At 38.9% G+C, this 16,892-nt stretch overlaps 2 protein-coding genes across 4 annotated transcripts; both read left to right on the plus strand.

The window, feature by feature from the left end:
- Positions 1-5,669: 5,669 nt before the first annotated feature.
- On the plus strand, positions 5,670-10,470 carry LOC100700236 (matrix remodeling-associated protein 8-like). 2 transcript variants are annotated; one of them, XM_019355304.2, is made up of 5 exons: positions 5,670-6,077; positions 7,371-7,733; positions 8,059-8,418; positions 8,585-8,847; positions 9,363-10,470. In XM_019355304.2, exons 1-4 carry the CDS (start codon positions 6,008-6,010, stop codon positions 8,818-8,820), a joined length of 1,029 nt encoding a protein of 342 aa, XP_019210849.1. In that variant the 5' UTR covers positions 5,670-6,007; the 3' UTR covers positions 8,821-8,847; positions 9,363-10,470. The 2 variants fall into 2 exon arrangements, with proteins under 2 accessions (XP_019210849.1, XP_005462202.1); XM_005462145.4 differs by having other exon boundaries at positions 8,585-8,805.
- Positions 10,471-12,231: 1,761 nt separating this feature from the next.
- On the plus strand, positions 12,232-15,394 carry LOC102076784 (CD226 antigen-like). Of its 2 annotated transcripts, XM_013265460.3 has the most exons (4): positions 12,232-12,508; positions 12,601-12,684; positions 14,334-14,696; positions 14,935-15,394. In XM_013265460.3, the coding sequence occupies exons 1-4, from the start codon at positions 12,322-12,324 to the stop codon at positions 15,084-15,086; spliced, it is 786 nt and encodes a 261-aa protein (XP_013120914.2). In that variant the 5' UTR covers positions 12,232-12,321; the 3' UTR covers positions 15,087-15,394. The 2 variants fall into 2 exon arrangements, with proteins under 2 accessions (XP_013120914.2, XP_019210861.1); XM_019355316.2 differs by lacking the exon at positions 12,601-12,684.
- Positions 15,395-16,892: the final 1,498 nt, after the last annotated feature.

Below are 16,892 nucleotides of genomic sequence, written 5' to 3' on the forward strand. Positions count from 1 at the left end.
TGTATCCATGTCAAGATTTAAAGTCAAATATCTTGCTCTAGTGGCAACATTGAAGGGTATCATTTCAATAATCTACGAATCATAGTGTTCCAGTCAGTCATCAGTGTGTCTCTGCACAGCTGTAATTAAAATGTGTTCAGAGGGCCTCAGTGTCTGAATGGTTCCAGTTCAGCTCCATAACAGCAGCGTCCCTGGTTTGATTCCTGTGTTTCACATCTTACTCATCAGTGAGGTAAGCAAGATTTTAGTTATACAGTGCCTTTAAAGGGAAATATTAAAAAGTGCTTCACAACCAAAAATACTAAAAACATGACACCCAAAAGAAAGCTTTAAGTACTAAGACATTATAAATTTCAATGAACCACTTAACGGTTATTTGAATTTGTTCATTAACAAAATCACAGCTCATCAACACCAGAGTTTTGACTGAGGGAATCTTTGACACTGACATTGAGTTTATATTTTAATATAATTTAGCATAGGCGTCTGTACACAAGTAAAAAAGCGAGTTACCCACCACCGCCTTTGTAAAACACAGACTCAGAGGAAGAGGGCGGGCTTTACTTGGTGTCAGTGAGAGAAATGAAAAAAAGCTGAAATGAGTGAGAAGGACGATGAAGGAAACATCTGTGCTGTGTCTGCTCTGTAAGTAGAATCTCTGTGTTTGTTTGAATTCTTGTACTTTGACTGTCTGCTCTCCTGATAACTGATGATGGAGGAGAAGACATGAAAAACAAATCAGGCTGAATTCAAGTTCAAAACACCACGAGGACCAACTGCAGGTCTGAACTGACTCTTTATCTTTGCTCAGGAGTCGAGGAAACACAGCAGGCAGTGAAAAGATCAAATCATTCACTCATTATATCAACACAGCTGCACAGTGGACACATGACTTTACTGTGTAAAAGTAGTGAAAAGTAATATTTTATATATACTTAGAACATTCAGTGCACACTATCAAAACAATAACTTAAAGTGTTGTTTTTTAAAATATAATCTTAGAGTCAACATAATTAGTCTGACCTGTGTGAACTGTTTTGGTGTTTAAAAATCAAATCAAATTCACCAACAAAACTTTTTGTTCTATTCAATTATTAACAAAAACAATATATAAAGATCTGTAAATTATCTTCTAAAGTGGCACAACAGCACATTTGCTGAAAAAGTGGTGAGAACTGTTAATTAAAACTGAATTCAAATATTTTCTTAAATCATATCTAACAGTACACACGTCACAGTGGTGCAGTGGTTAGAGTCAGTTGTGATGTTTGGTTAACTGCTGATTTTAGGTCTGAATGTGACACAAATCTTTCTAACGATTGGCCCAAATTTAGAGACAAAGTGCCAGGACATGTGTTATTTGAATTGGTTCCAGTGTTCATTCTGTTTGAACTAGTCAAGATAGATTCTACGTTTAGTTTTTTTGAAACCCTTAGACCCAGAAGAGTGTATTATCTGGGTTTGTCAGCTGTTTGTGTGGAGTTGTTCTTTATCTTCACCTCAAATCCAAGTCCTTAATGTAAATATGTAAGAAAAATTGTGTATGTTTCTGTTCTGTGTCCTGTGTACTGTTTGTTTGTATATGTGTCTTTTTGGCTGCTGTTACAACCAAATTTCCCCTTGTGGGACAATTAAAGGATTATTCTATTCTATTCTATTCTAAATCAACCTGAGTGTCATTTCTCTTTAGTTCTGATCTCACTGCTGAGCTGCAAAACAAACCAAGGTCAGTAACCTTCTTCTGTCACAGTTTAAACCTGAGAAATGCTCACTGATATGACCTGATTGGGTTCATGTTTCACAATGGAGCTCACATATAAAACTGAAGAAAAAAATAAAATCTAATTGTTTTTCATTTTTACCCTCACAGCTCGTCTGACTGTGAGTCCCAGCAGCTCTCAGTTCTTTGAAGGAGACTTTGTGTCTCTGAGCTGTGAGGAGGACGACAGCTCTGCTGGATGGACTCTGAGGAGAAACACAGCAACAGACAACAGAGCTGAGTGTGAGGAATGGGGAACACCAGCTGGTTCTTCCTGTAACATCAGTCACATCTACTCATTAGAAAGTGGAGTTTACTGGTGTGAGTCCAGAGAGGGTCCCATCAGTAACATGGTTAACCTGACAGTCACTGGTAAGCTGAGTGTGTGGAGTTAGTGTTGATGAAGCTGTGTGTAAATGGATGAAATGCTGTAGTTTGTCTCTGTGTTGAGGTGGATCAGTGATCCTGCAGAGTCCTGTCCTCCCTGTGATGGAGGGAGATGACGTCACTCTGCTCTGTAAAACAAAGACCACTCCCTCCAACCTCCCAGCTGCTTTCTATAAAGATGGCTCCCTCATCAGGAAGCAGCCTACAGGTCACATGACCATCCAGCATGTTTCCAGGTCTGATGAAGGCCTCTACAAGTGTGACATCAGCGGTCATGGAGAGTCTCCATCCAGCTGGATCACTGTCACAGGTGACACACTCACCTGTCTGTGTTTCTGCAGCTTTCAACATTCACAATGTGACGACAACTTAATGACTGTGTTTGCTTTATTTTAGACAAACACACCACCACACCTCCACCTACATCCACACCTCCACCATCACTCTCTCCTCCTGTTCTCTCTCTGTTGTCCTGTGTTGGATCAGTGTGTGTTGGGGTTCTACTGGTGTTATTGGTTCTACTGGTGAGACAATGTATTCACAGGAAACCTGAAGGTGAGACTCAGACTTCCTGATCTTTCATGTCTGAGTTTGTTCAGTAGAATAAATTTCACATTCAATGTGATCACAGTAAAACGTTCTAACATGTAATCTCTGTTTAGATAGTTAATCTAAATGGATCATTTTAGCAGAACAAGAGAAAGCTGGAGAAGATGAAGTCATCACTGACATCAAGTGCAATATAATCAACATATCAAAAAATCAACAAGAGCCAATCAGAGAAATCCGAGGTAGTGGGCTCTTTTTTTCATCATAACAAATTTTTACGCAGATTTTATCTTTTGATTTTACACACACATTCTTTCATGTGCTGGTGACCTCACAGCTTAAATGGCATTGTCTATCTATTTGCCGTAGACTTCAATAAAACTTCCCAAATATCTGTTTAGAGGCCAGGCAGGACACTGAGTGGTTAGATTTGCTTTTAGAAAGGTTTTAATGCAGCTTTACAATCTGAGAAAAAAGTATTGAAAGTAGGAGTGAAGATAGTTATGGAACTGCAAACATGTAACAATGTGTGTAAGCGAACATTTTCTTCCTCAGATTTCTAAAAGTTAGTTTAATATGAAAATAAAAGCTTCATGAACACTGTTGCTTGTCATTATGATGTGTTGGGTTAAGAGGACATTCTGGATTATGTGTGATCGTGTATTTTTATTTCAGTTTCTGTGTAAAATTGTGGATTGTTGTAACAGTAAAATAAACATTTTTATGATTTGATGCTTTCAAAATAAATCGTTTATGTTTATAGATTATAAATAAATTTTATTTCTTCATGTAAAATTTGATCAGTGTTGTCAAATATAACTGTCTGCCTGTAAAGTCTCACACTGTACTTACTGTTGTTCACTGTGAGCTGGACTGTGTGTTTGTGGTCTGTGGTTAACTGAAGCTAACAGCTCTGCAGTCGTCCAGCATCCTGTTTCTGATAGAAAGAAAATACTTCAGCTGCAGGTGTTTCAGCACAGAGCTGTTCATGTTAAACACATGAAGGAACATGGAGACAACATCTGGAAAATGATTTCTTTAAACTCTGCTCACAGACCATTAAAGAAATCAAAGTGAATAATTTCATCAAGGACGTCTTTTTATAGTTTTATGATGCTAACATTTTAAATCCAGTCTTCCTCATGCTCCAAAATGAAAATCAGAATCTGGCTGTAATAAAGTTAATAACTATCTTGTTGTTTATGGCATGTTGACGAGATACATTCGTCCTGCTGATGATTCTAGTTTACAGTTGTCTGAAGATAGTGAAACTTCTCAGCACAGTGTCTCTTGGTTTGGCCAGTAATAGTGTTGATGTTGTGAAGGTCTTTGCTTTGTGGTGAAGTGCATCAGTGTGCACTAAAAGCAGATGTTTGCAGCTTTGTGGTTGTCCTCTTTTCTCTTTCACAGAAACATCCTTCAGTTTCATGTGGTCAGTTTCATAGCAGAGATGTTAAGATAAGAAAAGCGTGTGAAGCTGCTGCTGTTTATAAAACCTATTGCTTAATCTCTACACTGTGCAACATTATGAATAAAAACAATCTTTGCAATAGTATGACAGTCATACAGATTTTGTACAATGTCAAAAGTGTTTTATTTTGCAGAGAGTTATTCAGCTGCAGTCTACTCAGCAGTGAAAACTGAAGATGTGAGTTACGGACGAACAGCCATCAGAGCCAGGAGGCCCAGGTACAGCTGCTCTTTAACTTTAACTTTAAACAGAGCCAAGCTAGCTGCTCGCCCTACTCACCATCATGCTAAGCTAAGCTAACAGAATCGCATCATATCTCGAGCTCAGTCTGAAGTGGGACTGTGTGTGATGCAGAGAGGTGGAGATTGTAAATAATGTAAATAAGATTGTAAATAAGAGAGGAATCGAGGTCTTGATTGAACCACAAAGCTTGTAATCATGTTTCCTGTTGTTTGAACTGTGTATGTTTGTGTTCAGACTTTAAACCGGAGCCAGACGTCGTCTACTCTTCACTGAAGTAGTCCACCAGTCCAACCACTGACGTCCAGCTGCTGGGCTCCAACTAGTCCCCCCATCACCTCAGACCAGAGGAGATCCACAAGTTAAAAATATATTTTTTAACATGTTTTTATCTAACTTGTATACGTTATTTTGTCCTATTTTTAAGTGAATTTGCTCTAAAATTTAAAATGGGAACAGTAAACATGTTAAAATGTTCTGGTGTCTGTGGTTCAGACGGTAGAGCAGTTTGTCAGGTAATTCTTGGGCAGGATACTGAACTTTGCACTTCCCTCAATGCATACATGTGAGTGTGTCTGTGAATATTACAAAATTTATCCTTAGGGATAGATAAAATTATTGCAATAATGTATGTGTGAATGACACTTGCAATAGAAAGTGAAACTGCTTTGAGTGTTCAAGTTCTTGCGTGTTTTCCTCGTGTGATTCTGTGAGTTTAAAAAGATTTAAAACGGAAACTTAAACATTAAACCACACCAAACTGAATTCATGAATTCATGTGAATCACATCTCCTGAACCACCAATCTCCTGTTAAACCACTAACCGCTGAACTTTGGAATTACTAATAACTTTTAAATTTTGCTGCCATCTACTGGTTAAATCTAAGTTTTACAGCAGAGCACCTGTTTCATAATTGACACAGTTTAACAGCCACACATCCAGCAGGTGACATCAACCTACTTTGCACTATGGTTACATTTTACCCACATGCTAAAGAAGAGTTTCAGAAATTAAAATATGCCACATTTTAAATTGGTCCTGTGATGCATTTTCCAGTAGGCGAGGACATAAATGTCAAAAGCTGATGAAAAAGGGATAAGGGATGCCATGCTGGATAATGAAGGACACTGGCAAAAGTAAAACCGCAGAAAAATTAATCAGGAGGGATAAAACTCGACATGATTATCACTATTTTTTGTAAAGTGTAGAAGTGAAAGAGGAGAAGTATCCATTGCAATGTCAAAGTACTAGAGTGGACACAAGGCGAGAGCCGGTCTTTAAATCCGCTGCAGTAAAGAATTTAAGGCAAACAGGTAACAAGGTCAACAGGAAAGACTCCGCCTCTGGGCAGGGCCAAACAAGGGAACCAGACAACCTCAATCTTTTCTTCACCTGCGGGAGTGGAGAGAGACAGAGACAGAAATGAGGAGGGAGAAACAGCAGGTGGCCTGTCCAGACCATGACAAGAGCAATATAGATACCTGCTATCACACTCACAGACTTTCAGCTTCCTTTATCGGATTTTAAACTCAGGGATTCTGTGATTCTTGAAAAATACCACCATCTTTTGGACATTTATCGCACTTTAAATGAAGAAGCGATGTCTGCTGTAACATCTGCGTCTCTCTGCCTGACTTTACTGTCTGTCTGCCTCTTGTTTGTCTCTGCAGGTGAGATTGAATTTCTGATTGATAAAATAATACCTCTTTAAGAATTCTGTTCATGGTTTAAAAAAGTGTGTTTAACTGGCCTGTATGACCTGCCAGATATGCCTAAAGTTAAAGAGTTAAAGCTTAATTATGACTGTTCCTGCTCCAGAGCAGTTTCAGCGAAAACTGTGATTTTGTTACAAAGAAATGTGGCTTTCTTCCAGGAGGAGAGCTGAGTCGTTTAACAGCATTAACACTCTGTTTACCCGAGCTTGTCCTCTCCTCCTGCTACACCTGCTTCATTTCCTCATACCTACAGGTCATGTCAAAGTTCACATCAGAGCACATCTGATATCTGCTCATCTGCACAAGTTTGTCTTTTTACAAGCATAACAAGTCAGGTTGAATCAGTTCTTGCACAGCAATCTGCCATTAGCACAAGGATGGGTCCAGTAATCTGTTGGCAAAAAAAGAATCTTTCATAAAAGCTTCTCATTGGGACAAAAAGTTCTTTATTTTTGAACTAACTACATGACCTTACCTTTCACTATTCACAGAAAAGTGTCACTGTCACTGTCACTGAATTTCAAACAGCATTTTGTAGCCAGAACAGATATTTAAAAATGTAAAACTTGAATTTAGTAGACTTCGGTGCAAGATTCCAGATTAATACTCCATTATCAGTCGTTTGAGTGAAGCACAAATGGCTGTTCTGAGCTTTACTGCCTACCTTTGCAAGCGAGATTCATTAGGATTCCCTTGCAAAGCTAGGCCAAAAAAACCTAAAACCTAAAAGGTGATTTGATGGAGGTCATCAACTTTCTCTTTTAACCTCGGCTTCTTGATTAGGCCCAGTGAACACTCACTAAAACTATCCCATTGGCTGATCAACATGGGTCTAGGAATTATATTAGTTGGTAGCCTGATTGAAGAGAAATGTATTTAAATGACTGAATATTTTTAATGTTAAATACCTACAAACAATCTGACCAACTTGAGAATATGCCTTCTGTCATTGCCTCAGCAGAGGCGTAAATGAGCTAGTGACGACCAAGCTGTATTTATAACCTGAGTAATATAGAATTATGAAACAGTTTGTGGTGCTGTCAGTACATTAAGTTCATTAAGTGAATTGAAATCACAAAGATAAAAAGTAATTCTTCAACAGACAGTCAGTCTTTAAATGAATGTGCCCCTTTTGTTTGTCTGAAGCAATTTACAGTAAAAAGCTCACTTATCTTGCAGTAGCTCCTCACTGTGTAGTGACTGGTTTTACTTGCATCTCTTTAACCGCTCTGCTGTTTCCTCTTTCAGACCAGAAAATCATCATAGCTGTGCCGGGACAGACGGTCACTCTGCCATGTCGAGCTCCAAACAGTGGCAACCCCATCATAGCTGCAGAGTGGAGCAGAGCTGACCTGGAGCAAGAATATGTCCTTTTTCACCGGGACGATAAGCTTGATACAGAAGAGCAGCATCCATCTTTTAAGAACCGGGTGGATCTGCAGGACAGACAGATGAAGGATGGAGACGTGTCTCTGATTCTGAAGGATGTGAAGACTGATGACTCGGGAGCGTACGAGTGTTACGTGGTCCAGAGAGGAGCGAACCGCAGGAAGAGAGCCAGTCTGGATAGTGACCCCATCAGCACCACCTACCTGTCTGTTGTTCCTCCAAGTGAGTTGGTAGAGTTCAGTTTATTAGTAGAGATGAAGCTGCTTCCTGGTTGTTGATAAAGTTTTTTGAGTTAAACATGTAGCAGAGGTCCAAAGCTTGGATCCTTGTACCTTGCATTTCCTACTGGCTGCAGCCTGCAGAACATAAGTGGACAAACATGTGTTCTTAGATGGCCACAGTAACTTAGACAAAGTTGGTAAAGGGCTACATGTTGGAGAACTAGTTGAAACATGATACATTTTTTTGTTTTGTTTTTCTGCAATTGGCTGCTATAGTGATCAGTTAGTTCTTTAACCTCTCTGATCTGTGCTGTTTCATCTTTCAGGCCAGAAAAACATCACAGCTGAGTTTGGACAAAACGTCACTCTGACATGTCGAGCTCCAAACACTGTCCTCATACCAGGTGTGGAGTGGAGCAGACGTGACTTGAAGGCACAATATGTGCTTTGGTACTGGGAAAAACAATTTGTTCCATATTATCAGCATCCATCTTTTAAGAACCGGGTGGATCTGCAGGACAGACAGATAAAGGATGGAGACGTGTCTCTGATTCTGAAAAATGTGACGAATGCTGATGGTGGAACATATGAGTGTTGTGTCGTCCAGGAAGTAAGAGAAGGTAGAAAGTTGGCCATTTTAAAGACTGAGCCCATCAGCATCATCCACCTAAAGGTTATTTCACCAGGTAAGTCAGTGGAATTCATTTTGGCTTTGGACACATTCAGTTATTGTCAGAGTTGTTCGACTGTGAGCCGATAACTCAAAATGCATAAAAAGAATTTGGCTGTGATCAGAGGTGAAGCTTGTGTATACCTGACAGCTGACACCTCACACCTGTTTCTCACCTGCAGGTCAGACAGGAGGACACGGAGAGGATGGCGCTGTTGGACTAACAGTTGTTATTGTGCTTTCTATAGTTCTTTTCGCAACTATAATATACTACATAAAAATGACAGAAAATACAGAAGGAGAAAAAAACAGCACTTCTCAGACAAGCAGCAAGCTGAAACGCTCCAATCGTGTCACTCGTCCCACCTTTCGTAGCAAAAAGACAGAAGCTCTGAAGACAGATGTGAGTTCACAGTGACGGGAATCCAGCAGACAGTAGTCAGCTGTAAATATCTAACTTATCTTGAGTTTGTTTTTTTTTCATCTTTGGGGTTTTTCTGGTTCGGATTGGTGGCATCTGGGAGTGGGTATGTCTAGTCTGCAAATACTTAAAAATCAACCATCATAATAATAAGTTAAAATGACAGTTTTCATCGTTTTCCTTTGGAGAATACTGAAATCTCTTTGGAGCGCCTAAAAGTTCTCTTTGTGAAGATCATGGGAACATTTCTGTAGTGAAGTTTCCTGTTTTATCAACTTTCTTCATCAGTTTTGATGCATTTTTTTGTGCCTTTCCCCAGTTTATATCTATTGTGTTATTTTATTATTAATAAAGTGTGAACATGTGGTAATGTTGAGTGTGATTTCATAACTCCTGCTGTGAGGTTTTTGACTGTCTGTGAAGATGCTGGCTCATAATGAAAACTACACTTGTCACTCATTGTAAAAAAATAATTTATTTATTTAGGATTACTTATATACTATATTATATGATATATTTATTACTCTTATTTCTTTCAGATCACAAAACCATGAACAGAATAAACCTGTGATAAGAGCATGGATGATGGGGCAAAGACGGCACTTTTCAGTTGCAGTACAAAAAACAAACAAACAAAGAAAAAGAAAGAAAATTAAAATGAAAAAAAAAAACACCACCAATGATAAAATCTAATCTGATTACCTTTGTTACCTTTCTGGCACTTAGGCAGTTAGACATTCTTTAGATTCCTACAGTTTATAATCTTGAGATCAAGGTTTAAAGCAGAAAAAAATATAATGCAAATATTTCCATCACAGTCGGATTAGAATCTGTTCACTGTAAAAAAAAAAAAAAATGTAAGTATTTGGGGAGGTGAACCTGAACCGCTCATACTAGGTCAGTTCTGATAGATCAGAGACTTACTGGATCTTATCTGACATCTCTTTCTGCCTGGTTACAGTTGATAAGTAAGAGACAAAGAAAGACGTTTTGCCATTGTGTCTTTTTTTTTTTTTGTCAAACTTGTTTTGTTGACTCCCGCATGAAAATACACTGCTCAAAACAATTAAAGGAGCACTTTAAAAACAGATCATGTTAGGCAGGTATACTGATATGGAGTGGGTAGCGTGTCGGAATAAAAGGATCCCACATAATTTCATGGAAATGAAACTTATCTAGTGGACTGAATTTAAAGACACATCAAACATCAAGGTGAAAGAATTATGTGGAAGGCTTGTTCATTTTTCAGTAACTCATACTGGTACTCAGTCTGTATGGCTCCCATGTGCTTGTATGTCTGCCTGACAACATCAGGTCATGCTAATGACGCAGGGTATCTCCTCCAAGACCTGGAACAAGCCATCACTGAGCTCCTGGACCATCTGAGGTGGACCAAAATATCATGTCACAGAGGTGTTCAATTGGATTTTTAACCAGTCAGTGGCATCAATTTTTCCATCCTTCAGGAACTGCCTGCATACTCTTGTCACATGACACCGAGAATTGTTGTGCACCAGGAGGAACCCAGGACCCAGCATATGCATCCCTGACCCACAACCAACTGCCAACCTTGTAGGGTCCAGGGATTGACTCATGCTACCAGCAATGACACTGACCCCAGCCAAATACAAAACTAGTAAAAAAAAACAATCAGAAAAGATGAAGGGGGTTTGAGTTGCCTGATTGTTGCCTCTGTAGTTAATTTCATTAACAACAAAGCAGCTAAGCTGTTACTTAGCTGTTCAGATCAATATCCCAGAAGTTTAACAGAATTGATGCTAAACTCTGATTTAAAAAAAAAAGACTGTATCCCTTTTTAAAGTTTACTATTTTTCTATCTGTCCATGAAATGTTAAGTGGTGAAAAACAATTATTTGTGGCACAATATTTTCAGGATCAATAAAAATAAAATGTGCATATCAATCACTCCACAGTGAACTGATCATTAAAAATATTATAGAATATATTTCAAAATAACTTCCATGTTTCATATAGCAAAAATATGTCGTTTTGCTGTAATACACTGAGACCAATAGATGGCAGAAGACTTTAAATGTGAATCTGCATCACTAGCCTCACTGGGAGTTTACAGAGTGTGTGGGGTTTGTGCTGACTCAGGAAAAAGGAAAACAAGATTTAAAAAATATCTTCAGGCTCAGTTTGAGTCACAAGCTCATGAGTTTTTGAAGCTCGTCAGACACTGAATCATCTCAGCTCTCTGTTTTAAACTACTGAATGAATCTCCGTGGAGGAGGGACATTTAAAATACAAACATCCAAACAGTGATCTCTAAACTGATAGCCATAGCTTTACACTGCTTCCTGTTACACCACATGACTGGAATTAGTGCAACTGTCAAATATAATAAAATTACAAATCTAAGCTAAGTTCAAGTGGTTACTTTCTTTTTTTATTAAATAAAACTCAAAATTATGACTTTTTAGTCACATAAACTAGATCATGATCATGTAATTAATTTAAATCAAGCAATTAGCTAAAGGTTGAAAAATGTGACACGTTAGTTTGTTTGCGTTGGTTAGTTTCTAAGTGACACACACTGTTTCTGTGCAGTTTACATAACACACAATAACAGGATTACACAAGGGCTTTCCTAAACTCACTTCACTGAGTTCACTGACTATAGTGCAAACACTGAGTACTTACTCCAGAATTTTCACATTACAAATCTTACACCTTCCTTCATTAATGAGCTTTTAATGTGAAAGTACCCCAGCAAAAAGCAGCATGTTTAATAGAAATGTCTGTACAGCGGTGACTCTGTCGCTGTACTGATGAATCAGAGTTGTAAATATGAGCCTGTGTGTGTAACTGTGTTCCTGTTGTAAACAAGAAATGTGCAGATATTGAGTCAGCTGCTACATCTTGACACACCAATCTTCTATTCTAGGTCAGGTTTTGTTTATTAAGGAACACACCCAGCTCTTACTTATAGCTCCCCACCCAAACACAACACTGGATCCAGCCCTGACTCCTGCTCATGTTGCTGAAACACTTCTTGATCATTTTATGGAACAGTTCAAACTTTCAGGAAACAGATTTATCTTCTTTACACTAAATAAAGAACAGCTGAACCTATTAGCCTGTTCTCATGGCACTTGGATCAGGGTTAGACTTCCAGGTGGGTGTAGGTGTGGTGGTGTGTTTCTCTAAGGCAGGGATCCCCAATCTCAGTCCATGAGGGCCGGTGTCCCTGCAGGTTTTAGATCTCACCCTGGGTCAACACACCTGAATCACATGATTAGCTCATTACCAGGCCTCTGGAGAACTTCAAGACGTGTTGAGGAGGTAATTTATCCATTTAAATCAGCTGTGATGGATCAAGGACACATCTAAAACCTGCAGGGACACCGGCCCTCGTGGACTGAGATTGGGGACCCCTGCTCTAAGGGCACAAAGTCTCTTATAACAAACTGAGAAGTGCTGAGAGTCACAGCCAGGTGAGCTGTAAGGGTTACAATGAAAAACTGATGACTTGTCATGCTTCTGTCTTCAACTGTCACTCAAAGATTCAAGGAATGCGGAGGAATCTCTGCATACCAGGAAAAAGCTGAAAAACAGGATCTCAGGGCTCAGCTCCGAAACACTTCCATCACTCTGACTCCACCTTTCTCAGAATCCATTCATAGAGAGCAGCTGAAGGCATCCACCCACCCACATACACCTGGTAAAACTCTCAGTTCCTTTCACTTTATTTGATAAGTTGTAGTCTACTCGGGTTTTTATCTCTGGCATTTTGAAATATTCACATCATTCTAGGTCATCTGTGTGAAATGTCTGCTGTGGCGTCTCTGTCTCTCTGCTGGACTTTACTGTCTGTCTGCCTCCTACTCGTCTCTGCAGGTGAGATTAAACTCATTTTATATCAAACAGGATTCCCTCATGATTTAAACAGCTTCTGTTTCTGGACTCTCCTAAATCAGTTTGCATTGGGGCATTGAAACACATCTGGAATGGGGTTTTGTTGCTGTATATGTATTCCTTTCAATATATTTGTTTCTAAGATCCAGTACAGTTTTACTGTTATGTTTATGTGCACAGTTAAAAGACGGCATTTTTATAATGCAAATATCTTTGGTTCTTTTTTCTTGTTTAGATTTATTATATTGTTTTAGTACTGTGTCATCACAATACATCAGTTGGTGTATGTTCTGACTGATAATGAGTAAATAGCTCTTCTATTTTATTCTATTTAGCTAAGGTTGATGACCAGTCAGAGCTCAACTGGCTCAACTGGACATAGAATCAAACCTAACTCAAAAATGATTTGAGGTCTTTTTTCAAGAACAGATAAAACTGGTCATTCTAACCAGCAGAAGAGGATCCAGGAACATAGACAATAAAAACTCTACCTGCTACACTGTGTTTTTATCTGACTCTCGCAGCCTCTTTTTTTATTTCCTCATACCTGAGATTGTTTTTCCATACCGTGGCATACCACTGCATGCATACCACACTCGTCTAGTCACAGAAGGTATGCCATGTCACATCTTATATGTTATCTTATACATCTCATTGTACTCTGTCACCCTATTAGAGCACTTCGTTCTCGCTCTGCAGGCCTACTTGTTGTTCCTAGAGTATTTAAAAGTAGAATGGGAGGCAGAGCCTTCAGTTTTCAGGCCCCTCTTCTGTGGAACCAGCTTCCAGTTTGGATTCGGGAGACAGACATTATCTCTACTTTTAAGATTAGGCTTAAAACTTTCCTTTTTGCTAAAGCATATAGTTAGGGCTGGACCAGGTAACCCTGAATTCTCACAATTGTTGTTGTGAGACCTTCCTATGGTTCACTCAGTGTTTCTTCTTCACTCACTATGTCTGTGAAGCATATCAGTCATCCAGGTCATGGTAATCAAAGGAGCTTAGAAAGAAAAGCGACTGGACCTCTTTGCGTTTCTTGAAGACGTTTCCCCTCTCATCTGAGAAGCTTCTTCTCAAACATCTTCAAAATCTCAAAGAAGTCCATTCACTTTCTTTCCAATCTCCTTACTTCATTTACTATGTGTTTGTACACCTCTTTGCATTTAAGTATTTGTTACTATTAATCTCTGGCTCTCTTCTCCAGCATGTCTTTTGTCCTGTCCTTCTCCCCTCAACTCAAATTAGCCGCACCTCCCTGAGCCTGCTTCTGCTAGCTAGAGGTTTCCCCAAGTTAAACGGGAGTTTTTCTTTCCCACTGTTGCCAAAGTCTGATTATTAGAGTTTCTGTGTTATTAAAGTATCTTTAAATTACAACATAAAGTCTCATGAGGTGACTGTTGTTGGAATTTTTGGCTATAAAGATGAAATTAAATCAAATTGAAATGAACTGGATTAAAATAGAGCCACCTTTGTGCCAGTGAAAACTGGAACTTTAAGTTCAAAACATGAATTTCAGTTCCTTGTACAGCCCCCTGATTCCACTTAGCAGAGCTCTCTGCTCTGGTCTCTGTCTCACTGGATGCTGTTTTAGTTACTTTAACATCTCGGCTATGTGTCGTTTCCTTTTTCAGACCAGAAAAACATCACAGCTGAGTCTGGACAGGACATCACTCTACCATGTCAAGCTCCAAACAACAAAACCATCAAAGGCGTTGAATGGATCCAACCTGAACTGCAGCAAGAACGTGTCCTTTTTCAGTGGGAGGAAAAAGTTATTCCAAGCAACCAGTATCCATCGTTTAAGAACCGGGTGGATCTGCAGGACAGACAGATGAAGGATGGAGACGTGTCTTTGATTCTGAAGAATGTGACGATTAATGACACTGGAACGTACGAGTGTCGTGTCCTTGTGAGGGGAGGGAACCGCAGGAAGAGAGCTAATCTGGGTGGTGAACCCATCAGCATCATCTACCTGAGTGTTGTTGCTCCTCCAGGTGAGTGAGTAGAGTTGAGTGTGTGTGTGATCAGAGGTGAAGCTGCTTCCTGGTTGTTGATGTTTGTTTCTAAAGATGCTGTTGATGAGACTTTGTAGAAAGCAGCTGGTCTGAGTGATGTGATCAGAGTGCAGTAGATAATGTCTGACAGCAGTTTGAAGAGGAAATGGATTCTGTTCTGTTCTTCACTCATCACCTACCTGACAGCTGACACCTCACACCTGTTTCTCACCTGCAGGTCAGCCTGGAGGACACACACAGGATAGAGGGAAGGAGGTTGGAGGTGTTGCTCTGCAAGTTTTTGTTGTACTTCTTGTTGTTGTTAGCTTTGTGATTTTACTAGAATACAAAAAAAGACGAAGGCGCCAAAAGCGACCACGTCGTTCTTGAACAGCAGATTCAGTAATGTTAAAACCATCTAATCCCAGGATGTGAATTTTATTTTTATATGTACACAGATTCCCCACTAGGGGGAGCCAAGGAATAATATACAACACAACTGGAAGATAGCCACGAGAATGCATAGGAACAAGAGGCAAAAGGAAATACTGAAGCCAAAGACAGACACATGTAAGACTAAATGAGGAGATAGAAACATAAACATGATACAGAGACCAAAAAGTAACAACTGTGGCAAGTTTACTCAGTTGTATATAGCATTTGTATTCTATTTTTATCCTATTGTATATTTTATTCTATTTTATTTTACTGTATATAGTATTTTATTTTATTCTATTCTGTACAGTTGTGTACTGTATTTATTCTTATTTTATTCTAATTTTTGCTTCATAACTTTTGCACTGTCCACTTCCTGCTGTGACAAAACAAATTTCCCACGTATGGGACAAATAAAGGTTATCTTATCTTATCTTATCTTATCTTAAGTCTGGCTTGAACACGTAACTTCCAGAACCAGAACTTAGAATATGATGAAAAAAAAGGTACAAACTCAAAAAACAGAGTCAGGAACTGTGACAATTACTGTCACACTTGTTTCCTATTCTTCTCTTTTATTACCATTTTTCGCCCACATTCCTCAGTTTTATTTCCATGTGGGTTAAGTTGTTATGTAGACAAAGGTCATTTAAATTATTGAAGATGAGCTAAATCCTCTGCTCTGTTTGGTGATTGTTTTAAAGCTTAGTGTGAATGTTTTTCTGGGTTTTTATTTGCTGTGTTTGTCATGTACTTTTGTTTTTGTTTGTATTTTATTTATTGTTTTATATTCTATGTAGTGACATAATTTCCAATAAAATGTTTTACTGTGAGAAGTTTGACTTTCAACAGTGAACAAAGTGAAACAGTGGGAAGAACGAGCACAGAGTCCTTTGCAATTTGAGTCATCCTTTATCACGTACCAGTTTGAAGTTTAAGCTTCATGATATCATTGCAGTGCGGTGTGCTTGCTGTTACTATGTACCTACAGTGTTGATTTAATGCAGAAGCACAAATTGTTATGTTATGGGGTGAAGTCTTTATGTGCTACTGGAGAGCAATAATGGTGGCAGGTGGTTTTTAAATCTCTCTGTCAACCACATCTTCATCTAATCTTGCTGCAACACAGAAGAGTTACAGCAGCTGGTACAAGTGTAACAGATGCAGCTCAAATGTTAAAACTAATGAGATGTCAGGTTTACATGAAGTTGAGGTAATCAGATTTGCTGAGATTTAGTTAAAGCTGTCCGTCAAAGTCAAAGGTGGGAAAAGAAAAGGATGAAAACTTTTCTATTGTTGCTTCGATGCACATAGTCAGCCTCCTGAAGGCTGACTCCTGAAGACCACCTTACCTCCACTTTTGAAGTTTTAAATAGTCCTTTTGGGTTACGGAGAACGATCTTTGATCTTGATGACTTTTTTTTGTTGTTGTTGTCAGTTAAAGTCAGCAGCTTTATTTTGAACATAAAACATGACAAAATGACACAGGCTATGCAGAAACTACAAAGTCACTAACAGTGAGAACATGTTGGCTAAGGAGGAACCCCTTAAACGCACAAGGCAGACAGCATGAAGGAAAACACGACAAAGACCAGAATCAAACTGAGAGTTTAAATAAACATGAGGAGACACCTGGGAATAGACAAGGAGTGAGGGAATATCAAAATAAAACTGGTATAACTCTGGCTGGTTTATTTCTGGTTTCCTGCCTCATCATGGACTTCATGGATTTCAGTTAAAAAAAAAAAAAGTTCTCTCTCT

Source organism: Oreochromis niloticus, linkage group LG3 (genome assembly GCF_001858045.2).
Source record: "Oreochromis niloticus isolate F11D_XX linkage group LG3, O_niloticus_UMD_NMBU, whole genome shotgun sequence".
Classification (NCBI taxonomy): Eukaryota; Metazoa; Chordata; class Actinopteri; order Cichliformes; family Cichlidae; genus Oreochromis; species Oreochromis niloticus.